Source organism: Delphinus delphis, chromosome 15, assembly GCF_949987515.2.
Source record: "Delphinus delphis chromosome 15, mDelDel1.2, whole genome shotgun sequence".
Taxonomy (NCBI): domain Eukaryota; kingdom Metazoa; phylum Chordata; class Mammalia; order Artiodactyla; family Delphinidae; genus Delphinus; species Delphinus delphis.
The window spans coordinates 83,763,632-83,786,956 of record NC_082697.1 but is presented as its reverse complement, the minus strand read 5'-3'; the positions used below and the strand labels follow the sequence as shown (position 1 = coordinate 83,786,956).

The following is a 23,325-nucleotide window of genomic DNA, read 5'->3' as shown; positions in this document are numbered from 1 at the left end:
AGAACTCTCCAGCTCAAAATGTCAATAGAGGTCCAGTGGTTAAGACTTCACCTTCCAGTGCAGGGGGTGTGGGTTCGATCCCTGGTCGGGGAGCTAAGATCCCACATAGCTCATGGCCAAAAACCCAAAAACATAAAACAGAAGCAATATTGTAACAAATTCAATAAAGACTTTTAAAACGGTCCACATCAAAAAAAAAAAAAGTCACTAGATGCAGAAGCAGCAGGCTGGAGTCTGATTTTGGAGTCCTTGTCCGCTGCACCCAGGTTGTGTCCAGTAGGCTTCGGGGAGTCACAGATGGTTCTGGAATGTGAGGTTTCCATCCGGGGGTGGTGGAGAGATTTCAGCACAGACTCCACCTGGCATCCAGCATTCGGTGACATCAGCCTGGTGGACGGCGCCTGGTGTCCTGGGGCCGACCACCCGCTGCAGTGCCCCCTGCACGTCCCGGTTCCGCAGCGTGTAGATGGCCGGGTAGAGCGGGGAAGTGAGGTTGTTGTAGATGAATGAGACCAGCCTGTCCTCCTCCAGGGAGTGGCTGCTCGGTGGCCTGGCGTACGTGGCCGTGGCGCAGCCGTCGTGGAGCATGCCCAGGCCACCGTGAGATGGGACGCCACCGTGTTGAAGGCCTTGCGGTGGCCCGCAGCCCCAGGAACCCCCCAGGATGACCAGCACCGCCCTGGCGTAGGAGAAAGGATCAGGGCCAGAGGCAGCACCCCCAGCAGCACGCAGGCCGCCAGCAGGACGTGCTCCTGCAGGTCCCGGTTCCCGCAGGCCAACACCAACACGGCCGGGAGGTCGCGGAAGACGTGGTTGACTAAGCCCCCATGGCGGAAGGGCAGCTGGAAGATGGCCGTGGTGAGGCCCAAGGCCAGAAGAGAGCCCCCAACGCAGCAGGCGGTGAGAAGGCACCAGCAGAGCCCCACAGTCGTGAGCTGAGGGCGGCAGACAGCCGGGTAGTGGCCCAGGGCCACGGCCACCAGCAGCAGGCAGCCGGAGCCACAAAGAGGCCCATCTGGGCGGCCCCCAGGCAGCAGGAGGAGGCCGGCCAGCACGCGTGGAGTCAGCACTGGCACGTAGGCCGCCTCCTTGGCAGACAGATCCCCCAGGAAGAAGTATGTGGTGGGTGCAGGGCGGCGTCCACCATGGCCAGCCCCTGGATCAGCAGGCTTCCTGCCAGCGTGGCAAACAGTGGCAGGAGGAGGGCAAAGGGCAGCACCCGGGGCCCCAGGGGCTGCCCGGAGAAACCCAGGATTACAAACTCCTGTGGGGCGGTCCAGTTTGACGTGGGCCAGTGGCTCGTGTCGGGGCCTGGGGGAGGATGGACGCACAGCCTGGAGAGGAACGTCCGGGCCTCTGCCTCTCCTTGGCCTGGAGCCCTGCGCCCAGCCTTCCCTGGCCCACCCGTAGCTTCCCCTCCCACCACCCTTCCCAGGGCTTCAGCGCTTTCTCCCCAGTCCAGTATTTTCTACTCCTCATCTCCTGCAGCCCAACATCTTTCAGGGAACTGAGATGTTCGGAGCCACTGTCCACTCTCCCTTCCAGCCTCCTGTGCCCCGTGCATTCCAGGGACCCAGGTGTCTCCGTCACGCCTGTCCACCACCCTGAAGTTCTGGCCAGCCTTCACACCGGCCGCACCAAGGAGCCCGGCCTCCCGGGTTCCAGCCTATAGTGATGACAACGGCGGGGCGGGGGGCTGAACCCCGGAAGAGGGCTGAAGGGGTCCCCATTTCTGCCGGCCAACCCTGAATAGCACTAGCATCTCTGGCTCACAGAGGCCCCGCCTTCTCCCCCTGCACTTGGCACCCCTCGGGGAGATCACAGTTCCCAGCTCTTTGCAGATAGACTCGTGTGCTCCTCTCTTACCTACCCCGGCCTTTGCTTCCTGTCGTATTTATTTGCCATTTCTTCCTCTTGGCTGGATTCAGGACAAACCCACGGTACTCCGGGGCCTGTGCCTCCTGGGCTCAGTTACAGGGGAAAAAATGACCGGGGAAGATGGTCCCCCCCCTCCACGTTATGAGGAGCAGCCAGCTTCCTGAATGACAGCACCCTCTCCCGTGACTTATGCCCTACATCTCTCTCACAACCCACTCCCTTCTCTTAGCTGCATTTCCACCAACACTTCCAATCCAACCAGCCTTGAACTAAATCCGTTCTTTCCACCCCAAACTTCCCCTCCTTCTGTGGGAGGAGCTTGCCTAGTGCCAGAATTGGAAACCAGGAAGGCAGGGCAGGTGAGTTCCCTCTCCTGCTCCTTCAAGTACAACAGGGCACCACGTCCTGCTGGGCACACCTACAGCCTCCAGAGGCTCGTTTCTCCCACGACTCCTGCTTTCTCTTTCCTGAATGAGCACAGCGGAGCCTACCCGGCCTCCTGCTCCCAGCTGCTTCCGTCCAAACACTTTTTCATACCACCAACGGGAACAGCCCTTCCAAAGGATGGATACCAATTCTTTGCTTAACTCTCCCTTCCTTACCTTCAGGCTTAAGTCCAAAGTCCTCAGCACAGCACGATGCCCAGCTTCACATCCTGCTGGTCCGATCCCCTGGAGTCCCGGCGTTATCTACCTAAAACTTGGGAAATTCTGTTCCTCCTCCAAGGCGGAACTTACAAGCCACCCGCATCCCGGGGAGAGACTCCTGTCCCCCAGGCAGGCTTCGTGTCATCCTCTCACTCCACGGCGTTATGGCAACGCCACTGTCGTTCGCAGAACGACTGTAAGTGAAGGAGTTACTCGCTCCTCATTTCTCCCACATATATGCCTCCTCTCAGTGTCCCTATTATGTCCCTAATCTGGGTTTCTGGCCCTGGAACCTCAGAGGCCCGGCCCCTTCACAACAGCCAACTGCCCCAACTTCTGTGGGCTCCTTCCCTAAAATGCTCCTGGCCATTTAAACTCCACGTTGCCGTCAGTCTCAGATGGGGTACACGCAGTCAATCATCTTCAGGGTCAATGCCCCCCCCAAAAAACATCCTACTGGAATCATGTTCATCTCCCCATCCAGCCATCAAAGGTCAATTGTCCTGCCATCCCCTTAATTCACTCAACAAGAGACACATTCTTCTCTCTCTCCGTACACTCTGATCCTTAAAATGTCACTCCTTCGAAAGCTAATGCAAGCTGACCTTTCCTAAGGAGCCCTATCCGGCTGGGGCCAATCACCATTTCAAGGCACTTACACGCGTTAACAACAGAGCGGACATCCATCGACACACGTCAAGCTGCCGGATCAGGCCGGTGCCGATGCGGACATTCCAGCATCCCTCGAGCTGTCCCTTCATAGTTACCCGATGGTTCCTCTCCTCCTGCGCTGAGGTCATCTTATAGAATGTACACCAACAGCCGCTGAGCCGTGAACCACGAAACCCTTGACCATCCACTAGCCGGTCACGAGGCACCACTGCCTGTTTCCTTACCTGTAACGTAAGAGAGTTGGGCCAGGTGACCTTGAGAGTTTCTTCCAGTTCTGATATTTTAGGATTCTATCAAAAGTTGTGTTTGTGCTTATGCGTTTACTCCCAAGCTAAGCCATTTCAAAGGATATTTTGATGTTTTAGGGGTCCATAAGGAAGCTGCAAGAGGTCAGTTTAATTTACCATCAGTAAAGGAAACAGACGACGATTTACGGATCCTAGAAGGGCCTCAGGCCAGTGCACGTATCAGCACAGCCCCTTCTAGCTACACCCGTGGGTTTGTGCATCTATTTTCACACGAGTGCGCAGTGCATTTTTGGATGTGTTCTGCCTCATCATTCAATTTTGGGGGGCAGTGCTCAGATAATAGGGATGTTGGGGGGCTGGGTAAGGAGGTTTGGTTTCTGGTCCTGTCTGTGATACTGCCCGAGTCACCTCTTTTCTCTGTGGCTCCCAAGAGCACCCCAAGATACAACGGTCTAGTTCCTCCGTCCTCTTGCAGCCAGGATGGCTCAGGGGTACACACCTGGCTTCTCGTCTCAGCTCTTCCACTGGCCAGCGGAGAGAGCTCGGAGAGAGTTTTTAACCTTTGAGAGCATCGGCAGCCTCCCCGACCCCAGAGGATGGTTTTAATGATGGAGAGAAATAATGTGGGGCAGGTATCTGGCCCAGTACCCCCTGCTATAGGAGGTGTTACTGAATGAAAAAATACCAAAATATCAAGACGTGCTTAGTCCTTTCGCTTGTTTCCTGCTGCCTGTGTATTTGGTACCTTCTGCCCTGGATGGAGAGTCACCTGGAGAGATCGAGTAAGCAGTGGAGCGAGGAGAGGCCATGTGTGGACCAGCGCAGCGGCACTTGCCACACGTCAGCAGCACCTCTCCCGTCTGCTCTGATTCCAAGACCCAGAATGCCGGCAAGCTGGCGCCTGTGCCTCGATTCCCCAGCCCCTCGCCCCGGCTCTCCCACCACCGGCCCCTGGAAAGCGGTCCAGAGACGCTGTCTCTGCCTCTCGCTCTTCACCGGCACTGCCCCACAGGCCTCCACACCATTCCCTCTACACACCGATGGGAGCCAAGGAACTGCATCGAAACCACCACCACTGCGGGGCCGCTATCACTGCTATTTGTCAAGTCCTCACAAGTGGCAGGCGTGTCCCCAGTGCTCTGCCTGCACAGTATTATTTAATCTTTGTGATCCCACTATGGAGTTGTACACATCATCATCACGTTCATTTACAGGTGAGGAAACCAAGACTTGGAGAGACTGACCCGCGGAAGGCATCACCCAGCATCCTCCTGAATCAGGGTTTGTCCCCAGATCTGGCTGGTTCCAAAGTCTGCGCTCTTAAGTGAGGGAGCCCGCTCTTCTCTGGGTCTCTCTCACCTGTCAGTCCCCCCTCACCCCAAAATGAGGGGAAACAGAAAGGGACTGAAGAGAGAGGAGGCAGCAGACTCAGAGGCAAAGAGGCAGGAACAGAATGAGATGCACGACCAGAAACGGGAAGGGCTGCACCTGCTGAGGCGGCAGATGGGTTGGCGGTGAAGACACCTGTTGCTCGGCAGTGTCCCCAGCCCAGGTGGTTCACCAGGCTCTGGGATGACAGAGAGACAGAAAGAAAGAGAGGGAAAGATGGAGAGAGACAGAGATAGACACAGACACACACACACAGAGAAACAGAGGGAGGGATGGTGAGAGACAGAGACAAAGAGAGACAGAGAATCTCCTACATCCCCCGAAACTTCTGGACCTCAGACTCCCTCCTCCCAGGTTTCCTCTCTACTGCAAACGGGGATTTGAGTTGGTGAATTCTAGCATGAGCTCTGCACTCAGCCCCCGCTACCCACACCCACAAGGCGCCATCTTCTATGGCGTCCCAGGAGAAAGGAGACCAGAATGTGGAGATTCATTTAGAGGAGACATCCAGACCCCCAATGCCAGCTGAATTCAATCCTCAGCTCCTTGGTTGGCTGGGTGCATTTACCCACCCTCCAATCCTGGAGGGAACAGAGTCTTAGCAATGACTCCTGAGAAGGGAGAGATCCAGTCTGGGTGGAGGAGAAGGTGGCTTGAATTCTGGTTGGAAGAAGTGCAAGTTCCAACCATCACAACATGGACCCAGCTTACCTTTCTGGCCTCACCCTCACCTTACTGGCAAGCCGCAGAGCAACCTGCATGTGCCCCGGTCACTCCTTTCTCCCTGACCTCACGCACCCTTCTCCATGTCGGAATGTCCTTTCCCCACCTGGAAGTCTACTCATTCTTCAAGGCAGAGATCAAACACCAGCTTCTCTGTGAATAAAAATAATAAAGTAGCAGTGTAGACCGTAGAAGCGTAGTCTGTGGAAGCCCACGGACTCCACCACCTCATTCCCCCTCTTCTCCCATCACCTTCCAGCTTCTGTTCCCAGGGACTCTCAGTAAGAAAAGGGTCACTTAATAGGTTTCCCAGGGCCCACTTAAGGGTCGGGTGGGATCCAAGGCCCCACGGCCTCATTAGTAATCTTCTCCCCACACTGTGGTACCTAAGGAACTTGATGGTCTCAGAAGGCTGGGGGCTGGAGGGGAACTTGGGACCCTGAACTGGGATATCCTGGGAGATTCTGAAACTTCTGGGCAACGGGGATAGGAAGCCACTGCTCTCAAGTGATAAAGAGATGGTCTGCAGCAAGAGCTGGGGGTAAACTTCAACCCGGGGGAATGAACAGCACAAAGCAGGTTGGGAAACAGCTCCCTGGAGAGAAGAGAGGAAAGTTCCTGCTCTCTCCACGTTTCCCCAAAGTTTGAACCAAGGGGTGGCCAGGAGACTGAAGATCTCAGGAAGGACTGACTGGTATAGTTGGTGGGGGTAAACATCCTCATCCTCACATCACCATCACCACCATCATCATCACATGTTCAGCATCAAAAGTGCTAGACAGGGCTTCCCTGGTGGCGCAGTGGTTGAGAGTCCGCCTGCCGATGCAGGGGACACGGGTTCGTGCCCCGGTCCGGGAAGATCCCGCATGCCGCAGAGCGGCTGGGCCCGTGAGCCATGGCCGCTGAGCCTGCGCGTCCGGAGCCTGTGCTCCGCAACGGGAGAGGCCACAACAGTGAGAGGCCCGCATACTGCAAAAAAAAAAAAAAAATAATGGTAGAGTTGAGTGAATTTTTACAAAGTGATAAAATAGAACATTACCAGAATTCCAAGAACCCTCCCCATTCCCCTTCCTACCACTGCCCTCCCTCTTCCCTAAAGGAAAACAGTATTCTGTTTTTTAGCACGTTATGTTAGTTTTGCTTGTCTTTGAACTCTAAAGTACATATTCTTTTTTGTCTGACATCAAAGAAAAACTTAAAGACAAATAGTTAACTATCTGCATGCTGTTTACTTGTACACAATGGAGACCAAAACCATGGGTTGACTTCTAAGTAACTAAAAAAAACCTACCAAAATTTTAATAAAAGAGAGAAAAAGGGGAATTCCCTAGTGGTCCAGTGGTTAGGACTCTGAGCTTCCACCACTGGGGGCCTGGGTTTGATCCTTGGTCAGGAAACTAAGATCCTGCAAGCCAGATGGCATGGCCTGAAAAAAAAATAGAGAGAGAAAGGAAAGAATAAATGCTACAGACAGTCTTGGAACAGTGATTCTTGTTTGCACTTTTGTGTTTCAGGTACACTGATTAGCTGTAAATTAGCAAGGAAGTCAGAACAATCTGTCTTTAGCTGATTGATGAGTGGTATCAGAGAAAACAATTTCAGTGGTTTGTAGATTCACCAGAAAACTTGAGAGTTTAGCTGTGGAGAATAAGGACAAGCTATCTTTCTGTAACACCTTACCTGCAATAGAAAATTACCTGGTATGCAAAGATGCAGGAAAATGTGATCCATAATGAGGTGAAAAATCAATCAGAACCAATCCAGAAACAACACAGATGATAGATTTAGTAGACAAGGACGTTACAACAGTTATTGTAACTGTATTCCATATGTTCATGAAGCTAGAGAAAACATAGGACATGTTTAGGAGGAACATGGCATATATAAAAAAAGATGAAAAATGAAACTTGTATAGGAGAAAACAACCATGTCCTAGTAACAAGTACAATGGATGGGATTAACAGATTAGGCAATGCAGAAGAGACTCGTGAACTTGAAGATACTGCCATAGAAACTATCCAAAATGAAAAGAAAAAGAAAAGAACTAAATAAATTTTGAAATGTAATAAAAATTAAATCCACAGATCCAAGAAGCTCAACAAACCCCAAGCACAAGAAATATGAAGAAAACAATGAAACAGCTTTAAATCAGTGACAAAAAAAAAATATAAAAATATCTAAATGAAAAGATACATGATACACAGAGTCATAAATATAGAAGTGACAGCCAACTTCTTGTCATAAACAATGCAAGGCTGAAGACAGTGGAGCAACATCTTGAAAGCACACACACAAAAATCTATACCCAGTGAAAATACCTTTCAAAAACGATGACAAATTTTTAAAAATTTATGGATGAAAAAAAGCTGAAAGAATTCATTACCTGCAGTAAATCTTCTAAGATGTGTTGCAATTGATGTTGGCAAAAATATTTGTAGAGCAGAAAAAAGCTTAGCCTGACAAATGTACAAAGCTTGTGAAAATATAAGTCAAACCCAGAGCCAATAAATACTCAACAGTGAAAAGCTGAAAGCCTTCCTGCTAAATTCTGGAACAATACAAGGATATCTTCTCTTACCACTTCTATTCAACATTGTATTGGAAGTCTTAGACACAACAATCAGAAAAGAAAAAGAAATAAAAGGTATCCGAGCTTGAAGGGAAGAGGTAAAATTGCCATTTTATGAAGATGACATGATACTCTATATAGAAAACCCTAAAGACTCCACACAAAAACTATTAGAACCAATAAATGAATTCACAAGGTAGCAGGATACAAGATTATTACACAGAAATCTGTTGCATTTCTTGATACTAACAATGAGATCTCAGAAAGAGAAAGTAAAAAACAATCCCATTTAAAATTGCATCAAAGAACACCTAGGAATAAACCTGACCAAGGAGGTAAAAGATTTATATGCTGAGAACTATAAAACATTAATAAAGGAAATTAAAGATGATTCAAACAAATGGAAAGATATCTCTTGGATTGAAAGAATTAATATTAATTAATTCTTGTTAAATGGCCATACTACTGAAAGCAACCTACAGATTTAATGCAATCGCTATCAAAATACCCATTACATTTTTCACAGAACTAGAACAAATATTGCTAAAATTTATATGGAACCACAAAAGACTCAGAATTTCCAAAGCAACCTTAAGGAAAAAGAACAAAGCTGGAGGCATAACCCTCCCAGACTTCAGACAGTACTACAAGACTACAGTAATCAAAACAGCATGGTATTGACATAAAACAGACATATAGATCAATGGAACAGACTAGAGAGCCCAGAAATGAACCCACACATCTATGGTCAATTAATCTTCAACAAAAGAGGCAAGAGTATACAATAGAGGAAAGACACTCTCCTCAGCAAGTGGTATTGGGAAAGCTGAACAGCCTCATGTAAATCAATGAAGTCGGAATACTCCCTCACACCATATACAAAAATGAACTCAAAATGGTTTAAAGACCTAAAAATAAGACATGACATGATAAAACTCCTAGAGGAGAACATAGGCAAAACAGTCTCTGACATAAATCGTAGCAAGTCTCCCAAGACAAAAGAAACAAAAACAAAAATCAACAAATGGGACACAATCAAACTTAAAAGCTTTTGCACAGTAAAGGACATCATAAACAAAATGAAAAGACAACCCATGGACTGGGAGAAAATATCTGCAAAAGATACAACCATCAAGAAGTTACTTTCCGGGCTTCCCTGGTGGCGCAGTGGTTGAGAGTCCGCCTGCCGATGCAGGGGACACGGGTTCGTGCCCCGGTCTGGGAAGATCCCACATGCATCGGAGCGGCTACGCCCATGAGCTATGGCCGCTGAGCCTGCGCGTCTGGAGCCTGTGCTCCGCAATGGGAATGGCCACAACGGTGAGAGGCCCGTGTACCAGAAAAAAAAAAAAAGTTACTTTCCAAAATATACTGACAGCTCATACAACTCAATATCAAAAACAAGCAAACAAATAATCTAATTAAAGTCTACGGTTATTAATTGCATTATTTATCAGCAGGTACTTTTTGAAAAATATTTCAACCTATCATATGTTATAAAACAGTAGTGTCAACTGTGAACTTCATTGGCTCTTCTGAACTTCATGTTCTTTGAAAATATTCTAACCTGTAGTTGCTCCTTGCTATTCATAGAGGCTAATTCCTCAATCATTTCAAACTTGGCACTGACTTTTCAAACAAATCAATGAACTGAGCAATATTAGCAACAACTGTCAACTCATCAAAAGACAAGGAAAATCACTCAAAATCACTTGTCTTGTTTTAAAATTGACTATTGATGTTGCTATCAATGTCCTCAATTTTTCAAAGACCAAAAAAACTAAAAGTTTTAGAATGTGTTTATTTTCTCTGTACATATTTTTTCAGCTGCCTCTATTAGGATTTAATTCACTCACCATTAGTAAGTGGTTTTCTTTGCCTGGCGAATAAATCGGCCACTCAGAAACTTAGTTTAGCTGCAGCCTCATTTTAACTTTTTATTTTTGTGAAGAAATTCTGGTGTTAAGTTATTCTCTTTAAAACTTTCTAATTTTTCTTACTTATGCTTCCTGTGAATTGGGAACACTGCAATGAGTGTTTAGTCCAGTAAGGTCGATGATATTGTATTTAGCATAGCCATGGTGTCATTACATAATAAACACAATACTTTGACACCTAAATCAATAACAAAATAATCTTTGCTCCACTAAGTCTTAAAAGTATTTAAAATATACTTTTCTTGTTTTACAGACTGGATCTATATCACAGGAGCCACTGGGATATAGTAAGCATGACCACATTCCCGGAGCCACCAGCGATATAGGAAACAGGACTACGTCCCTGGAGCCGCTTGGGAAATAGGAAACACGACTATATCCTGAGCTGTTTTTTTAAAAAATGTTGCAGTACAGTGATACATATGGCACTCAAAATGCTATTGAGTTATACAGATGATTTTTGATGGGGTTACTCCTGATAAACCCATCCTAAATTTAAATTATTGCAAGTTGAAAATGTGTTTAATACACCCAACCTACTGAACATCATAGCTTAGTCTAGCCTACCTTAAATGGGCTCAGAACACTTACATTAGTCTACAGTTGGGCAAAATCATCTAACACAAAGCCTCTTTTATAATAAAGTGCTGAATATCTCATGTAATTGATTGAATACTATTCTGAAAGTGAAAAACAGAAGGGTTGTATGTGTCCAGAATGGTTGTAAGTGTATATTGGTTGCTTACCGTCATGACTGCAATTGTGTGGCTGACTGGAGCTGTGGCTCGTCACCACTGCCCAGTCTCATGCTACGTGTTGCTACACAGGGAAAAGAACAAAATTCAAAATTCTGCTGAACGTGTATTGATTTCACACCATCGTAAAATCAGAAAATTGTAAGTCAAACCATAGTACGTCAGGGACCATTTGTAACTTACAAATAACATCTTAATTTAGGGACTTCCCTGGTGGTGCGGCAGTTAAGAATCTGCCTGCCAACGCAGGGGACACAGGTTTGATCCCTAGGCCGAGAAGATCCCACATGCCACGGAGCAACTAAGCCCGTGCACCACAACTACTGAGCCTGCGCTCTAGAGCCCGCGAGCCACAACTACTGAGCCCGAGTGCCACAACTATTGAAGCCTGTGCACCTAGAGCCTGCACTCCGCCATAAAGAGAAGCCACCGCAGTGAGAAGCCTGAGCACCGCAACAAAGAGTAGTCCCCACTCGCTCCAACTAGAGAAAGCCCGTGCACAGCAAGAGACCCAACACAGCCAAAATTAAATAAATAAATTTTAAAAAATCTTAATTTAAAACAGTCTAGCTTGAATTACTACCAACCTAATTCGACAGTACACAAAAACACTCCTACAATACACCTGCCCCTCCTTTGTGCTATTTTTGTCATACAAATTACATCTTATGAGCCCATCAACACAGGTTTTGTAATTTCCTTATTTGAACATATTTTTAATGGCTTAAACTCTTTGTCTAGAAAATCCAACATCTGGGCTTTCTCGGGACCAGTTTCCATGAACTGCTTTTTTAATTTTCTGTGTATGAGCCACACTTTTCTGTTTCTTTGCATGTCTCCCCGCCCCCGCTCTTTTTTCATAAAACTGAACATTTTAAATAATATACACCTCTAGTAATCAGATTCCCTTTTCCCTCCTCAGTTTGTTTTTGTCCTTTGTTGTTGTGCTGTTTGTTATTTGCTGATTTTCTTTGACTAATCCTATAAAATCTGTATTCCCATTTTCTTTAAAAAAAACCAAAAAACAAAAACCTCCAAACTGTTGGGCTTCCCTGGTGGCGCAGTGGTTGAGAGTCCGTCTGCCGATGCAGGGGACACGGGTTCGTGCCCTGGTCCGGGAAGCTCCCACATGCCGCGGAGCGGCTGGGCCCGTGAGCCATGGCCGCTGAGCCTGCGCGTCCCGAGCCTGTGCTCCGCAACGGGAGAGGCCACAACGGTGAGAGGCCCGCGTACTGCCAAAAAAAAAAAAAAAAAAAAAAGACTCCAAACTGTTGTGCCACATGGCATGTAGGATCTTAGTTCCCTGACCAGGGATTGAACCCACACCCCCTGCCTTGGAAGCTCAGAGTTCTAACCACTGGACTGCCAGGGAAGACCCTAAAGTCTGTATTCTTTTTGTGTGAAGGCTCTGCTCAGTTATTTTAGCTTTCAGTTAATGATGGGACAGAGGTTTCCTTACATGCCTTAAACCAATAAGTCTCCCAGGCTTTACCAAGGGGCCCCTGTGTGTTAGGACCACCTTCAATGCCCCAGCAGTCCACAGCTCTGCCTTAGCCGGCATTCCCTATTTGCTCAGCAGCTCAAGGCCAGCAGATGTGAGCGACTAAAGCTGTCTAAGGATTTTCTTGGGCGTATGCACAGTCCTATGCATGGGCATGATCTTCTAGATCCCTGGGAAAATACATCAGATCCTTTCAAAGCCCCATACAGGCTTCTCATTCCCGAAGTTTTCCTTGTAAGTTTCGTGGCCAGCCTCTTGTTTGCCCTAACTGATATCACCTCAGATAGCTATAATGTTAATCAATGGCCACTGATTGTTTTTGGCAAATGCCCAGGGGATAGACCTTTACTCTCAGAGTGAGCTCTTAATCAGGGCAAAGAAAGACAATTCCTGTGAATGGCGCGCTTTCCAGGGCTTCGCCCTACAGGTCAAATACTGACAATGTTCTAGGGACGAGGCTTTTCGGGAGCTTCAAACCCATTTGGTCCCCTCCGGTGGCAACCAGGCTGCTGGTTTTCACAGCTACTGTGTTTCTGTGGCCATCAGTTTTCAAGGCCGCCACAAAGCTGGGGAGAGGGGGATGGAAATAGTGCAAGTTAAAGTGCCCCAAAGTTCACTGTTCTCATAGATATTCAGCCATTTTCTTGAAAAAAAACCTCCAAATTGTTGCAAGCCTTTGGCTAAATTCCAAAGTTCTGGAAAACTATTGATAGATTTTGACAATTTTTGCCAATGTTTTTGTTGCTTTTATAAAAGATTTTCAGAGATCCTTATTTTCCCATTCTGTAAGTGCTCATTCCCTCAAATTCACCCTTGATTCAATAAGTCAAAAAAATTAAAATATTCTGCTTTTGCAAAAATATTGGCAAAAATTTTTTTAAGTTTCTAAATCTGGAGTGGGCCAGTGGGGTTTCTCACACACAGCTGGTGGGCTGTAACTTTCTGGAATGAAATGTGGTACTTGTCCCTACAAACTGGCCTCTCAAATTTCACGTTTGCCTGGTGGAGCCCTTTGGGTCAGAGACTTTATTAGATTAGAGAGGGAGCACAGTCCTCCCAGCCCGGAGGACAGAGCAAGGGCTTTTGCCAAATGGGTCAAGGTGGAGAGATGCTGGGAAAACGCAACTCCACACTTTGCCGCCAGAGGGTGGGGCTCTGCGCTATTCATGGGGTGGGGGGTGGCGGATTGGAGGCACCTCCTCCAGGGGTCCTCAGGAAGCCCCCAAGGAAGGCTCTGGAAATTTATTAATAGGGTTCATTACTCAATGTCCCCCGCTCCCCCAAACCAGAGACACATTGTGCCCTGTATGCCCACAAGAGCCAAATCACAAAACACCTTTGGCCAGTAGTTTGGCCCTGTGATCAGAAGATGCCAAATCATCTATGATAACATCTATAAAAGTTGGTTAGCACACCCCTTCTTCACATGCCCAGGCTCCACGCTCCTATCAAACATAGCAGCCCGGGACTTCCCTGGTGCCGCAGTGGTTAAGAATCAGCCTGCCAGTGCAAGGGACACGGGTTTGAGCCCTGGTCCGGGAAGATCCCACATGCGGCGGAGCAACTAAGCACGCGCGCCACAACTACTGAGCCTGTGCTCTAGAGCCCATGAGCCACAACTACTGAAGCCCGTGAGCCTAGAGCCCGTGCTCCGCAACAAGAGAAGCCACCGCAACGAGAGGCCCGTGCAACGCAATGAAGAGTAGCCCCCACTCCACACAACTAGAGAAAGCCTGCGCGCAGCAACGAAGACCCAACACAGCCATAAATAAATAAATAATTTTTAAAAAACTTTATGAAACAAACATAGCAGCCCAAGGGAATGGGGAGCCCCCTCTTGTGGGAGGTGCTACTCCTGTTCCCATTTTTCAGATGGGAAAATGGAGACCCCGCATTTGAGAAGGGAGCAGTCACATCTCAGCAGAGACTATGTTGGGGGAGGACGCGAGCCAGGTGTCTGTGCCTGCACTGTCCTCCATTTCACACCCATCCTCCAACGCCGGACCTTACCCTGCTTCTCGAGTCAGGGCTGGATGGGGTCAGCCTGCTTTACTCCTGAACTGTGAATGTTCTCCAGCTGGAGGGGCCTCCTTGGGCTCCCAATTCTCCCCCATGCTTCCCAGAGGGACACCGCCACTATCCTCAGCCCCAAGCCCAGTCCATCCTTTCCAGGGGCTCTAGAATTCTCTCCAGGGCAGACTGACCTGGGGGTGACACAGGGGTCTCCTGGACACAGGTCCTGAGTCTGGAACTCTCACCTCCATCTCCGTCTGTCTTAGGGCTGGTCCATGGCATCAGTGAGAAGAGGGTCCACTCCTTTTGAAACTGAGGGCAGTCGTCAGATCCATTAAGCTATAACTTGCTTAATAAATAATGAACTGTACTGACGTCAGCATCAAGCTTGCTTTAACTGTTGCTACAAAAAACTTGCATGTCCTCCAGGTGGCCTAAACAGTAAGATGTTTGCCCAAGTTGTTTTTCAGGCACTTGAAGTCGGCAGTGTCTAGCTCGAGCTTGAGCCGGTTAAGACTGGTTGAGACTACTGACCCCCACCCCCCCACGTGGGCATGCGCGAGCAGCTGATGTGTGGCCTTCTGACGTCAGAGGGTGGAGAACTCCACCCTCAGAACGTGCTGGAGCCGCCCTTCTCCTTCCATGAAGAAAGCTGTAGCTTAGCTTAAACTGCGCAGAATTACAGTTGCCTCACAGTTTTCTTATCTCCAATCACCTTTCCCCAGGTGACTCCCCACGTGGCAGCTTTATTCCGTAAATATCCTGAGCCCCTCCCCTTCAGGGAGGCGGGTTGAGGTTTGTTCTCCTGTTCTCACCTGGTGGCCTCCTGAATAAACAAACGTTTTCTTTGCTGTGCACCTCACTCCTCACTGTTTGACTTGCTGTGCGTTGGGCAAAGAAAACACTCTCCCCAAGACCCTTAACTCAGCTCCTGCTTTCCCCAGACTCAAGGGAGCTAGGCTGGGACCCTCTGCTGCAGGGCTGGCACCTGGACAAAGGTCTCCTCAAGCAACAGAATATAAAGAAACTAAAAGGGACTAAAAATAACTGCAGGCATGCGCAAACGGGGCAAATTAGGAACAATGAGATACAAAAAGGCCACAAACCAACTGCCACTTCTGAGGCGCCTGGAGCAAAAGCAGGGCATGTTCCCTGCACCACCAAGGGGGTGGGCAGCCCACCTAAGCCGCCGCCTCCCCGGCAGACCCACCGATCCTCCCCCACCCTCACCCCATTTCAGGAGGCAGCCCACCCTCCTTGGAGAGCACGCAAGGGCACAGGTTACTTGTTTTCACTCCCTCGTGCTGCAGCGTGAATCCCAAGAAAGCTTTGCCGAAATTCCTCTTCCGGCTTCTTAAAAATTTCTGTTCCCTCAGCCCGAGGGAACCTGAGCTCAGAACCCCTGGTCGGGACCCAAGCGCTCAGAGCCGGGGATCCAGACCTCAACCCCTCAAACCTTTCTGAGGAAGACGAACAAGGCCCCGGGCAGCGGCAGCCCAGAGGCCCCAACACCAGGGGGCCCACAGCCCAGCACTCACAGCCTGGGACGAGGAGGAGGAGGAGACCAGAATGGGGAGCCCGGCTAAAACCTCTGCTCCCCAGCCTGGGTAGCCCTGGGGACAAAGGTCAGCCTCCGGAACCCAGAGGCCATCCTTCAAACCACATCAAACGTCCCTGGTCTTCAGCCGGTCCCTCCCTTATCACCTCCCTGAGACGCTTGCTCCCTTCACAGCAGTAATTGTTTTCCATCAAAGTGTTGTCTGTCTCCTCATTAGACTGGTAGCCCACAGGGCGCTCATGACTGGGGGTGTCCCCAGGTCCACACACACAGCGGCCCCGGCCGGGGCGCAACAGTTCCGGGAGGAAAGAACGCGAGTTGGCGGTGCAGTTCCGAGCGCTGCCGCCAGAGAGAAGGGCTGCCCGCACGTTCCCCGGGGACGCGGCGCTCCCACTGCAGCCGGCTTCCCCGCGTGGGCCGGTTTGTCCACGGAGAATCCTGCGCTCTCCTGCCGGGCGCGACGGGCGAGGGTGCTCTCCGCTCAGGAGCCGAGCCGTGGAAGGGGGCGGTCGTGGTCTCAGTGTTGGGCGTGCGGCTTTCCCGTGAAGGCCGTCTTCACTCGAGTCCTTCACCTGTGCCACCACCTGCAAGCGCAGAGCCGCTTTCTCTTCCATCTCAGGCTGGGGCGAGTGTCCGTGCAGGGTTTGGGGGGGTCCTGACGTCTCACTGCTCTCCACTCAGTTTATCCAGCCCTCCTGTTATCAGCCTCACTCCTCATCCCCCCCACACTAGGTCCCTGGGTCCCCCAACCCCGAGCCCTCTCCTCTGCTCTGCTGCAGGAACTTACGCTCCCGTCCTGTTCGCTCGGCTCAGGCAATGCCCATCAGCACATCCTTGCTCTTCTAACATGGTGTGGACCTCTCTCTTCTGCTTTCAACTCTCTCCCCAGCCCCCACCCCGCCCCCGGCCGAAGGGAGAGGCACGTGGGATCCCTGTTCCCCGACCAGGGACCAAACCTGCGCCCCTTGCAGTGGAAGCATGGAGTCAACCACTGGACCACCAGAGAAGTTCCTGCTTTCAACTCTTTTTATGTTCCCTTTATCCTTGGGGTTTAAGCCTCTTTAAAAAATAATAAATTCCAAAAAAATAAAAAATAAAAAAAAAATAAATTCCGTGTTGCAGGTTTTCAGGCCGAGTGGAGATAAGCCTGTCCCAGGCTGGTTGGTAGGTTGGGGGAGGTTAGCTGCTGCATCCCGCAGATTCTGCGTGCACCATTCTCTGGAGGTGGTGGGATGAGGTAAATAGAGCAAAGATACCCAAGCTGACACATACACTTACTTATGCAGGAAGTGAACAGAACAGCAGATGTGGGGGCTTGTGAAAGGGCAGGTCACACTGCTCTCCTCCCATCCGAAGTTTGTAATTCACTGAGAGACACACACAGAAGTCAGACACACAGACGTGAAAATATCAGCTTTATTAAGAATAACTCTGAATTGGAGGAGTGATCTAGATCTGGGGCCATGTGGGTTGCCCAATACTTTGCACCTGCCAGCCACTGGTGAACTGGAAAGCCACAGGTGTCTTCTGTGAAGGAAAGAAGGACCTAAGGACAGGTTGCCCCGGAGAGACCGGGTGGGGTCTGCTCAGCGTACTCAGCGCCTCCTCCAAACTCACAAATACTGTGAGTCCAGGTGAGCAGGGGGCGAAGAGGGTGGAGAGACCTTCTGTACTTCCTCAGAGGCGTGAAAATCCCTTTCTGGAAACACGAGGAGAGACAAATGTTGCCAATGGCATAAGATTTTTCCAGATCCCAATTTATATCCCAGTGGTGAGACCCATTTTCGGAAATAAAACAATAGAACAGGGGCTTCCCTGGTGGCGCAGTGGTTGAGAGTCCGCCTGCCGATGCAGGGGACACGGGTTCGTGCCCCGGTCCGGGAAGATCCCACATGCCGCGGAGCGGCTTGGCCCGTGAGCCATGGCCGCTGGGCCTGCACGTCCGGAGCCTGTGCTCCGCAATGGGAGAGGCCACAACAGTGAGAGGCCCGCGTACCGCAAAAAAAAAACAAAACCCGAAACAATAGAACGCTTGGCATGTCCTCCTCAGATAACTGGGCATCACGCATGCCCAATATGGCCAATGGAAATTATGGACAGCATAGAGTACCACCTTAGTGAAAAAAGACATAGATAGCCGAAGCCACAACTACACTGAAGAGCTGCAGGCCACTGACCTGAAAGTCATTGATCGTGTGCAACAGTGAGCTCAGGGGGAAGAGGGAGTTGTCTTTTCTGAGAAGCAGAAGGTACACATCACAGTGGTGTCTTTAGATCAGCCAGAGTAGGATTATTTACACTGTGAAAATTGGCACACACTACCAGTCGGGGTTCCGTTCACTCAGAGAGCCAGCTGTTGACACTCAACATCACACCACTGCCTCGCTGCCCCTCAGCTTTACCAGCCTCGGGTACCACCTCCCCCCACAGGAAGCAGTTTCCCCACTCCTGACCAAACCCCAAACCTGCTTCCCCTTCCTCTTTTTCTAAAAAATTAATTAATTAATTAATTTACTTTTGGCTGCTTTGGGTCTTCGTTGCTGCGCGCGGGCTTTCTCCAGTTGCGGCGAGCGGGGGCTACTCTTCATTGCAGTGCATGGGCTTCTCATTGCGGTGGCTTCTCTTGTTGCGGAGCACGGGCTCTAGGCGCGCGGGCTTCAGTAGTTGTGGCACACGGGCTGAGTAGTTATGGCACGCAGGCTCAGTAGTTGTGGTGCACAGGCTTAGTTGCTCCGCGGCATGTGGGATCTTCCCGGACCAGGGCTCGAACCCGTGTCCTCTGCATTGGCAGGCGGATTCTTAACCACTGTGCCACCAGGGAAGTCCCTCCCCTTCCCCTTGAGAGCACACACACACACCCCCCCCCCAAGCAGGTTCTAGAACTCATCATCCAGGAAGAAGGGATTGCAAATCAGTCATCCATCAGCAGTCGACAGTAGTACCTGCTTCGCCCTCTGGAGGGACACCCGTGGCCTGGCCTCTGTGGGGAGTGGCTTGTGGATTCCTTCCCCCAGGCTCCATGCTGGATGAGGTCCTCAGGGCTGGTGCCTCCAACCACAAACGAAGCTTCTGAGGTGCACTTGTCAGCAAATCTGCGTCTTGCAGCAGATTAAAGCCAGACTAGAAGAAAAGAGTATCTGTCGTGGATCTGCCTCTTCCTTACCCGTGCAAAATTAATATTTCATCTGAATCTCGCTTTTCCCTGAATTAAACATGACGCCTAACTCAACGGACTCAGCCCTGAATTCTACACCATGTGACACTCTGTCTTCAGTTGCTGGATCCTACTCTGTTGTATACGCACCAGAACAGCTCTGTGCCCGGCAACCTGGGGCTGAGGTTTCCTATGTGATTAAGCCATTGTTCTCACAATTATCTGCCTTAGACAGTGATTGATTTGGCTAATATCTCGTTTAAGATCTTTTCATCTATGTTCATGAAACATACTGGACTGAAAATTGTTCCTTTCTCAAAATTTAGTTCTTGGGGTTTTTTGCAACAAGGCTATTCTGGCTTCCAAACACAGGTTTCCTATTCTCTGGAATGTGTATAAAATTGCCATTAATATTTTACTAGTGATCAGAAGGATTTACTAATGAGGTCATCTGAGCCTTTCGATTTCTTGGTGGGAAAATTTTAAACTACAGATGAAATTTGTAAATTTTTACAAATTTAAAACTTTTTTAAACTTACAGTTTCAGTAAGTTGTATTTTCCAGAAAGCTGTGCATTTTATCAAATGTATTGGCACAGAATTTTCATATCTTCTTCTTGACTCTGGAATGATGTCTCACTTTATTCCTTTCCTGACGGGCTGAGGCGAGGACAGAGACAGGCGCTGCGGGCAGCGGAGGTTAGCACAAAGTCCAGGCACAGAGGATGGACCAGCCGCTGGACCCCCTCGTCTGTCTGGAGATTTGGGGCACATGCCCCAAAGATATAAAGGGTCCCAATACCAGGACCTGCGGTTACTCGCTGGGCATTCTGCTGGCAGAAGGAGCTGCAATTTGATTGGATGGTTCTGTCAGCCTGGGGTCCCAGAGACAACCTGAGTCACGCTGTGTTTTGAAGACGGGGGCAGGGCAACCATCACACCTTCTGGAGGCTTCCCTGCACCATTTGGGCCCCATTTCTTGCTGCCCAATATCTTTGTTAGGCATGTTCACTCCAGGCCCCTGGTGCACCCACACCCCCACCAGCTGCACCCCTACCCTCGTGAGCCAGTTTATAATTACCAGTCACGCCCACTCATCTTGCCTTTTTATGCCAGCCCGGCTGTCTGCACGTCCTCCCTCTCTGGCCTCCAGCTCTGCCCCCTGCCCCTTTTCTTGATGCCCATACACCCATCCTGCCCCACCACCTGAAGACAGATGTCACGGTGGGCCATCTCCTCTGGCTTGGATGGAGTAGGGACCTCTCCAGACAACGGTTGGGACCCTCAGAGCCGCAGCACAGCTGGACATGCCTGTGCTGCCGTAGGGCCCAGACGGCCCCACGGCCTGCGCCCAACATCGGACCCCAGAACACAGAACAGAACTGATGAGGAATCTGTCATTTCTTTAACCTCAAAACTTAATTTTAGCAAGTGTCCTCCTTCGTGATGACCCACTGTGCATCAGAACCACACTGACCCCACGTTGTCAGCTCCATCTCGGGCCCGCGGTCCCCCCCGCCCCCCGTCCCTGGCCTGAGCTTTAGCCCACTCACAAGGAATGCACCCCCGCCAGGTAAGCTCCATATGTACCCTTGCCTTCATCTGATATGAAAACTGGAAGAATGCCTTCTGCTGGCACAGATGGTTAATGGTCATGAGACCCCCAAGGGGGGGAAAAACCCCATTTCCCGTCAGTGCCGCCGAGCATCTCCCTTGGTTGTCAGATTCTAATTTTAGCTTTGGCCCCTGTAAATCCCCCTGTACCCCTTTCAGCAGCACAGAGTTTAGCTGCAAATAAATGCCTCCGGATACCCGTCTGCCTGTAGGTAAGTTACCCACAACGCACTTCACAATTGTACTTTATGGGGTTGCCTGCTTTGTTTTCGGTCTTAAAGTTTCTTCTCAATTTGGGGGATATTATTCAATATTTGTGCTGCCCAACACCCATCTATGTGTGTTATCTTCAATTTTCAGCATTAGGACACTTATAAGGACTCAGCATTTTTAAACAGTCCCATATGATCATCATTTTAGGCGACTTTCAAGATGAGCCTGGGGCTGGAGCATCAGGGAGCGTGTCCCTCCAGACAGCACCCAGGGGACGCAGCTATGTGACCTCCATTCTCCACAACAAAATGTATTTGAGAATCAAATGAGAGCCACTCTTCTCTGGTAAGCCTCATGCAACAGAGCCCAGTTCCTGCCGCAGGAAATTCCAAAAGCGATTAGGTAAAAGTAAAGAAGTTGTTTTAGACAGCCACACATTGGAGACTGGCCCGAAAAGGAACCTCCACAGCTGGCTGTTAAGAAAGAAATTTACTAAATGGAGCTGGGGGTGGGGTCTGGTGAGGGTACACGTCTGTCCCCTGCCCACCCCCAGCCCCTGCTCCTGAGCCTGGGAAGGGACAAGAAGTGGGTCTTGGGTGGGTGTTATTTGGGGTTGGGGAGGCTCCAGGTCGCCCCGCCTGTAGCCTGGGATGCTCCTCACAGAGCCACAGGCCTGCCTCCCAGGCTCCGGGGCTGCACTGCCGTGGCAGCCACCTCATACCGCGGGAGGACAGCGGAAGTGAGTGATGTGCCTTGCGGTTGCCCGCAGCGCTGTTTCCTCCAGCTTGGGTAGCTGGGGAAGAACAAGTTGGCTCCAGGTGTTGCTGGAAGGGTGCGGCTCCCCAGCCGGCGCCCTGGTCCTCTGTGCTGTGCAGTTCCTGGACAGGCACTGAGCCCCAGGGCAGGTCCCCCCAGGGCTTGGAGCAGGTGGTGTGTGGGTCTCAGATGCCCCTCCAGACCTGTCCCCATATCCCCTCGACCCCCTCCATCTTCTGACCCTCAGGGCTGAACCAGTCTACCCCAACCCAATCCTGTCCCGTTCTTATCTGTCCCTGCCCCTCTGTCCCATCTCTTTTCTGTCCCATTATTTCCTTATTCCTGCCCCTCGTCTGTTCTGCTGTATCTCCCTGTCTCTGTCCCTCGGGCCCCCTCCCTATATCTCTCTCTCCCTTCCCGGTGTCCCTCTGGCTTCCTCTCTTGCTGTGTGCCTCTGCCCCTCTTCTCCGTCCTCCTCTCCCCAGCCCCCAACAAGAGGCTGCTTCGACCTTGCTGGAGGCTCTGCAGGCTGTCCTGGGCTTTGGCGTCTGGGATGGGAGCGGCAGTGGCGGTGGGGACACGGGCGCCCGGGAGCAGCAGCAGCAGCGGGCACCACGTGGCCAGGCAGGCAGGGCAGCTGGGAGGGTGCGAGCTGTGGGGTGGTCAGGGGCCCCGCCCTTTGTCCCCTCCATCCCCACCCTCGCCCCTGTACTCCCCTCTCTATCCCCTCCCCCTTCCACGTGCCCAGTGCCTCACACACAGGTCTGTCACTCTTCACCTGCCCGCAGGCCTGCCCACAGGCCTGCCGTGTCTTCCGGTCGCTGGCCTCTGGCCCCCCAAGGACTCTTAGATCCAAACACTTCTCGCCTGAGGAGTGGCAGCTGCACCTTTTTGAGCCCAAGCCAAGCCCCACTGCTGACCACACCCCTGGCCCGAGCCACGTCCTGTCCACTGTTACGCCCACCCCACCACTCTACAAAGGCCCTGCCCCCCAGGACAAAGCCACGCCCTATCACAGCAGGCCACGCCCCTAAGCCAGAGCCACACCTCTATTTGTTGAGCAGTCCTGCCCCAGAATGGAGCCCCCAACGCCCTTGTGTTTGGAGTTTTGGGGTTCTCCAGTGTTAGCATCCCACAGCCCTGCGCAGCTCTCTCCTGTTCACACTGCCCTGACTTCTAGCTCCTCAGCCTTCCTGAATTCTCAACTCGGGGAGGCCACCCAGCTCTGCTTCGGGTGCTCTTCCCTGCACTGTGGCCTCGGGGCCACTTTGTTTCTCCTCTCTCAGGGATCACCGTCCTGCCTGATGTCCAGTGTCAGAACGCCATGGTTTCATCTGTTTTGTCCGATTTTTCAGTTATGTAGTCAGGAGAGGAAATCTGTTTCCTGTTACTCCATCATGGTTGAACATGGACGATGAGGCATCTGCTTGCTATCTTTAGGGTGACTGCCTCTTTAGAGAAGCCCTCGAAAATTTATCTTTGATATTCTTAAATTTCACTTTAATGACATGGATATCTCAGTATCTTTCCTGTTTGGAGCTCCAACTGTTCTTTTAATTTGACATCATATTGGGTTTTTCACTTATATAAAATGGTCACTCCCCTCCCTCCGTGTAGCTCCTCCCCTTCATTTGTGGGTGTCTTGCTGAAATCTCTACTTCTCACCTTTTCACATCACATTTTCTTTACTCTCTAAAGC

At 50.5% G+C, this 23,325-nt stretch overlaps 2 protein-coding genes and 1 long non-coding RNA gene across 5 annotated transcripts in view; 1 reads left to right on the top strand and 2 right to left on the bottom strand.

Moving 5' to 3' along the window:
- Positions 1–10,675, top strand: part of LOC132438360 (zinc finger protein 300-like) — a 32,460-nt gene extending 21,785 nt beyond the window's left edge. The window contains exon 5 of the mRNA XM_069541436.1: positions 10,317–10,675. Within this exon, the coding sequence (XP_069397537.1) occupies positions 10,317–10,351 (35 nt within the window). The 3' untranslated portion in view covers positions 10,352–10,675. The remainder of the gene's footprint in view (positions 1–10,316) is intronic.
- On the bottom strand, positions 1,350–14,825 carry LOC132438361 (uncharacterized). Of its 2 annotated transcripts, XR_011246728.1 has the most exons (5): positions 14,524–14,825; positions 5,566–5,710; positions 3,185–3,421; positions 2,481–2,571; positions 1,350–1,961 (listed from the first exon to the last, which is right to left on the bottom strand). It is a non-coding gene; the product is annotated as an uncharacterized lncRNA (long non-coding RNA). The 2 variants fall into 2 exon arrangements; XR_009522174.1 differs by having other exon boundaries at positions 1,350–2,571.
- Positions 14,826–17,342: 2,517 nt separating this feature from the next.
- RBAK (RB associated KRAB zinc finger) overlaps positions 17,343–23,325 on the bottom strand; it is a 29,866-nt gene continuing 23,883 nt past the window's right edge. The window contains exons 7-8 of one of the 2 annotated variants that reach the window (XM_060032488.1): positions 18,833–19,010; positions 17,343–17,589 (exon numbers count right to left, since the gene is read on the bottom strand). In XM_060032488.1, the coding sequence (XP_059888471.1) occupies positions 17,504–17,589; positions 18,833–19,010 (264 nt within the window). In that variant the 3' untranslated portion in view covers positions 17,343–17,503. Of the gene's footprint in view, positions 17,590–18,067; positions 18,126–18,832; positions 19,011–23,325 lie in introns of both variants that reach the window. The other variant, XM_060032489.1, reaches the window with a different exon arrangement.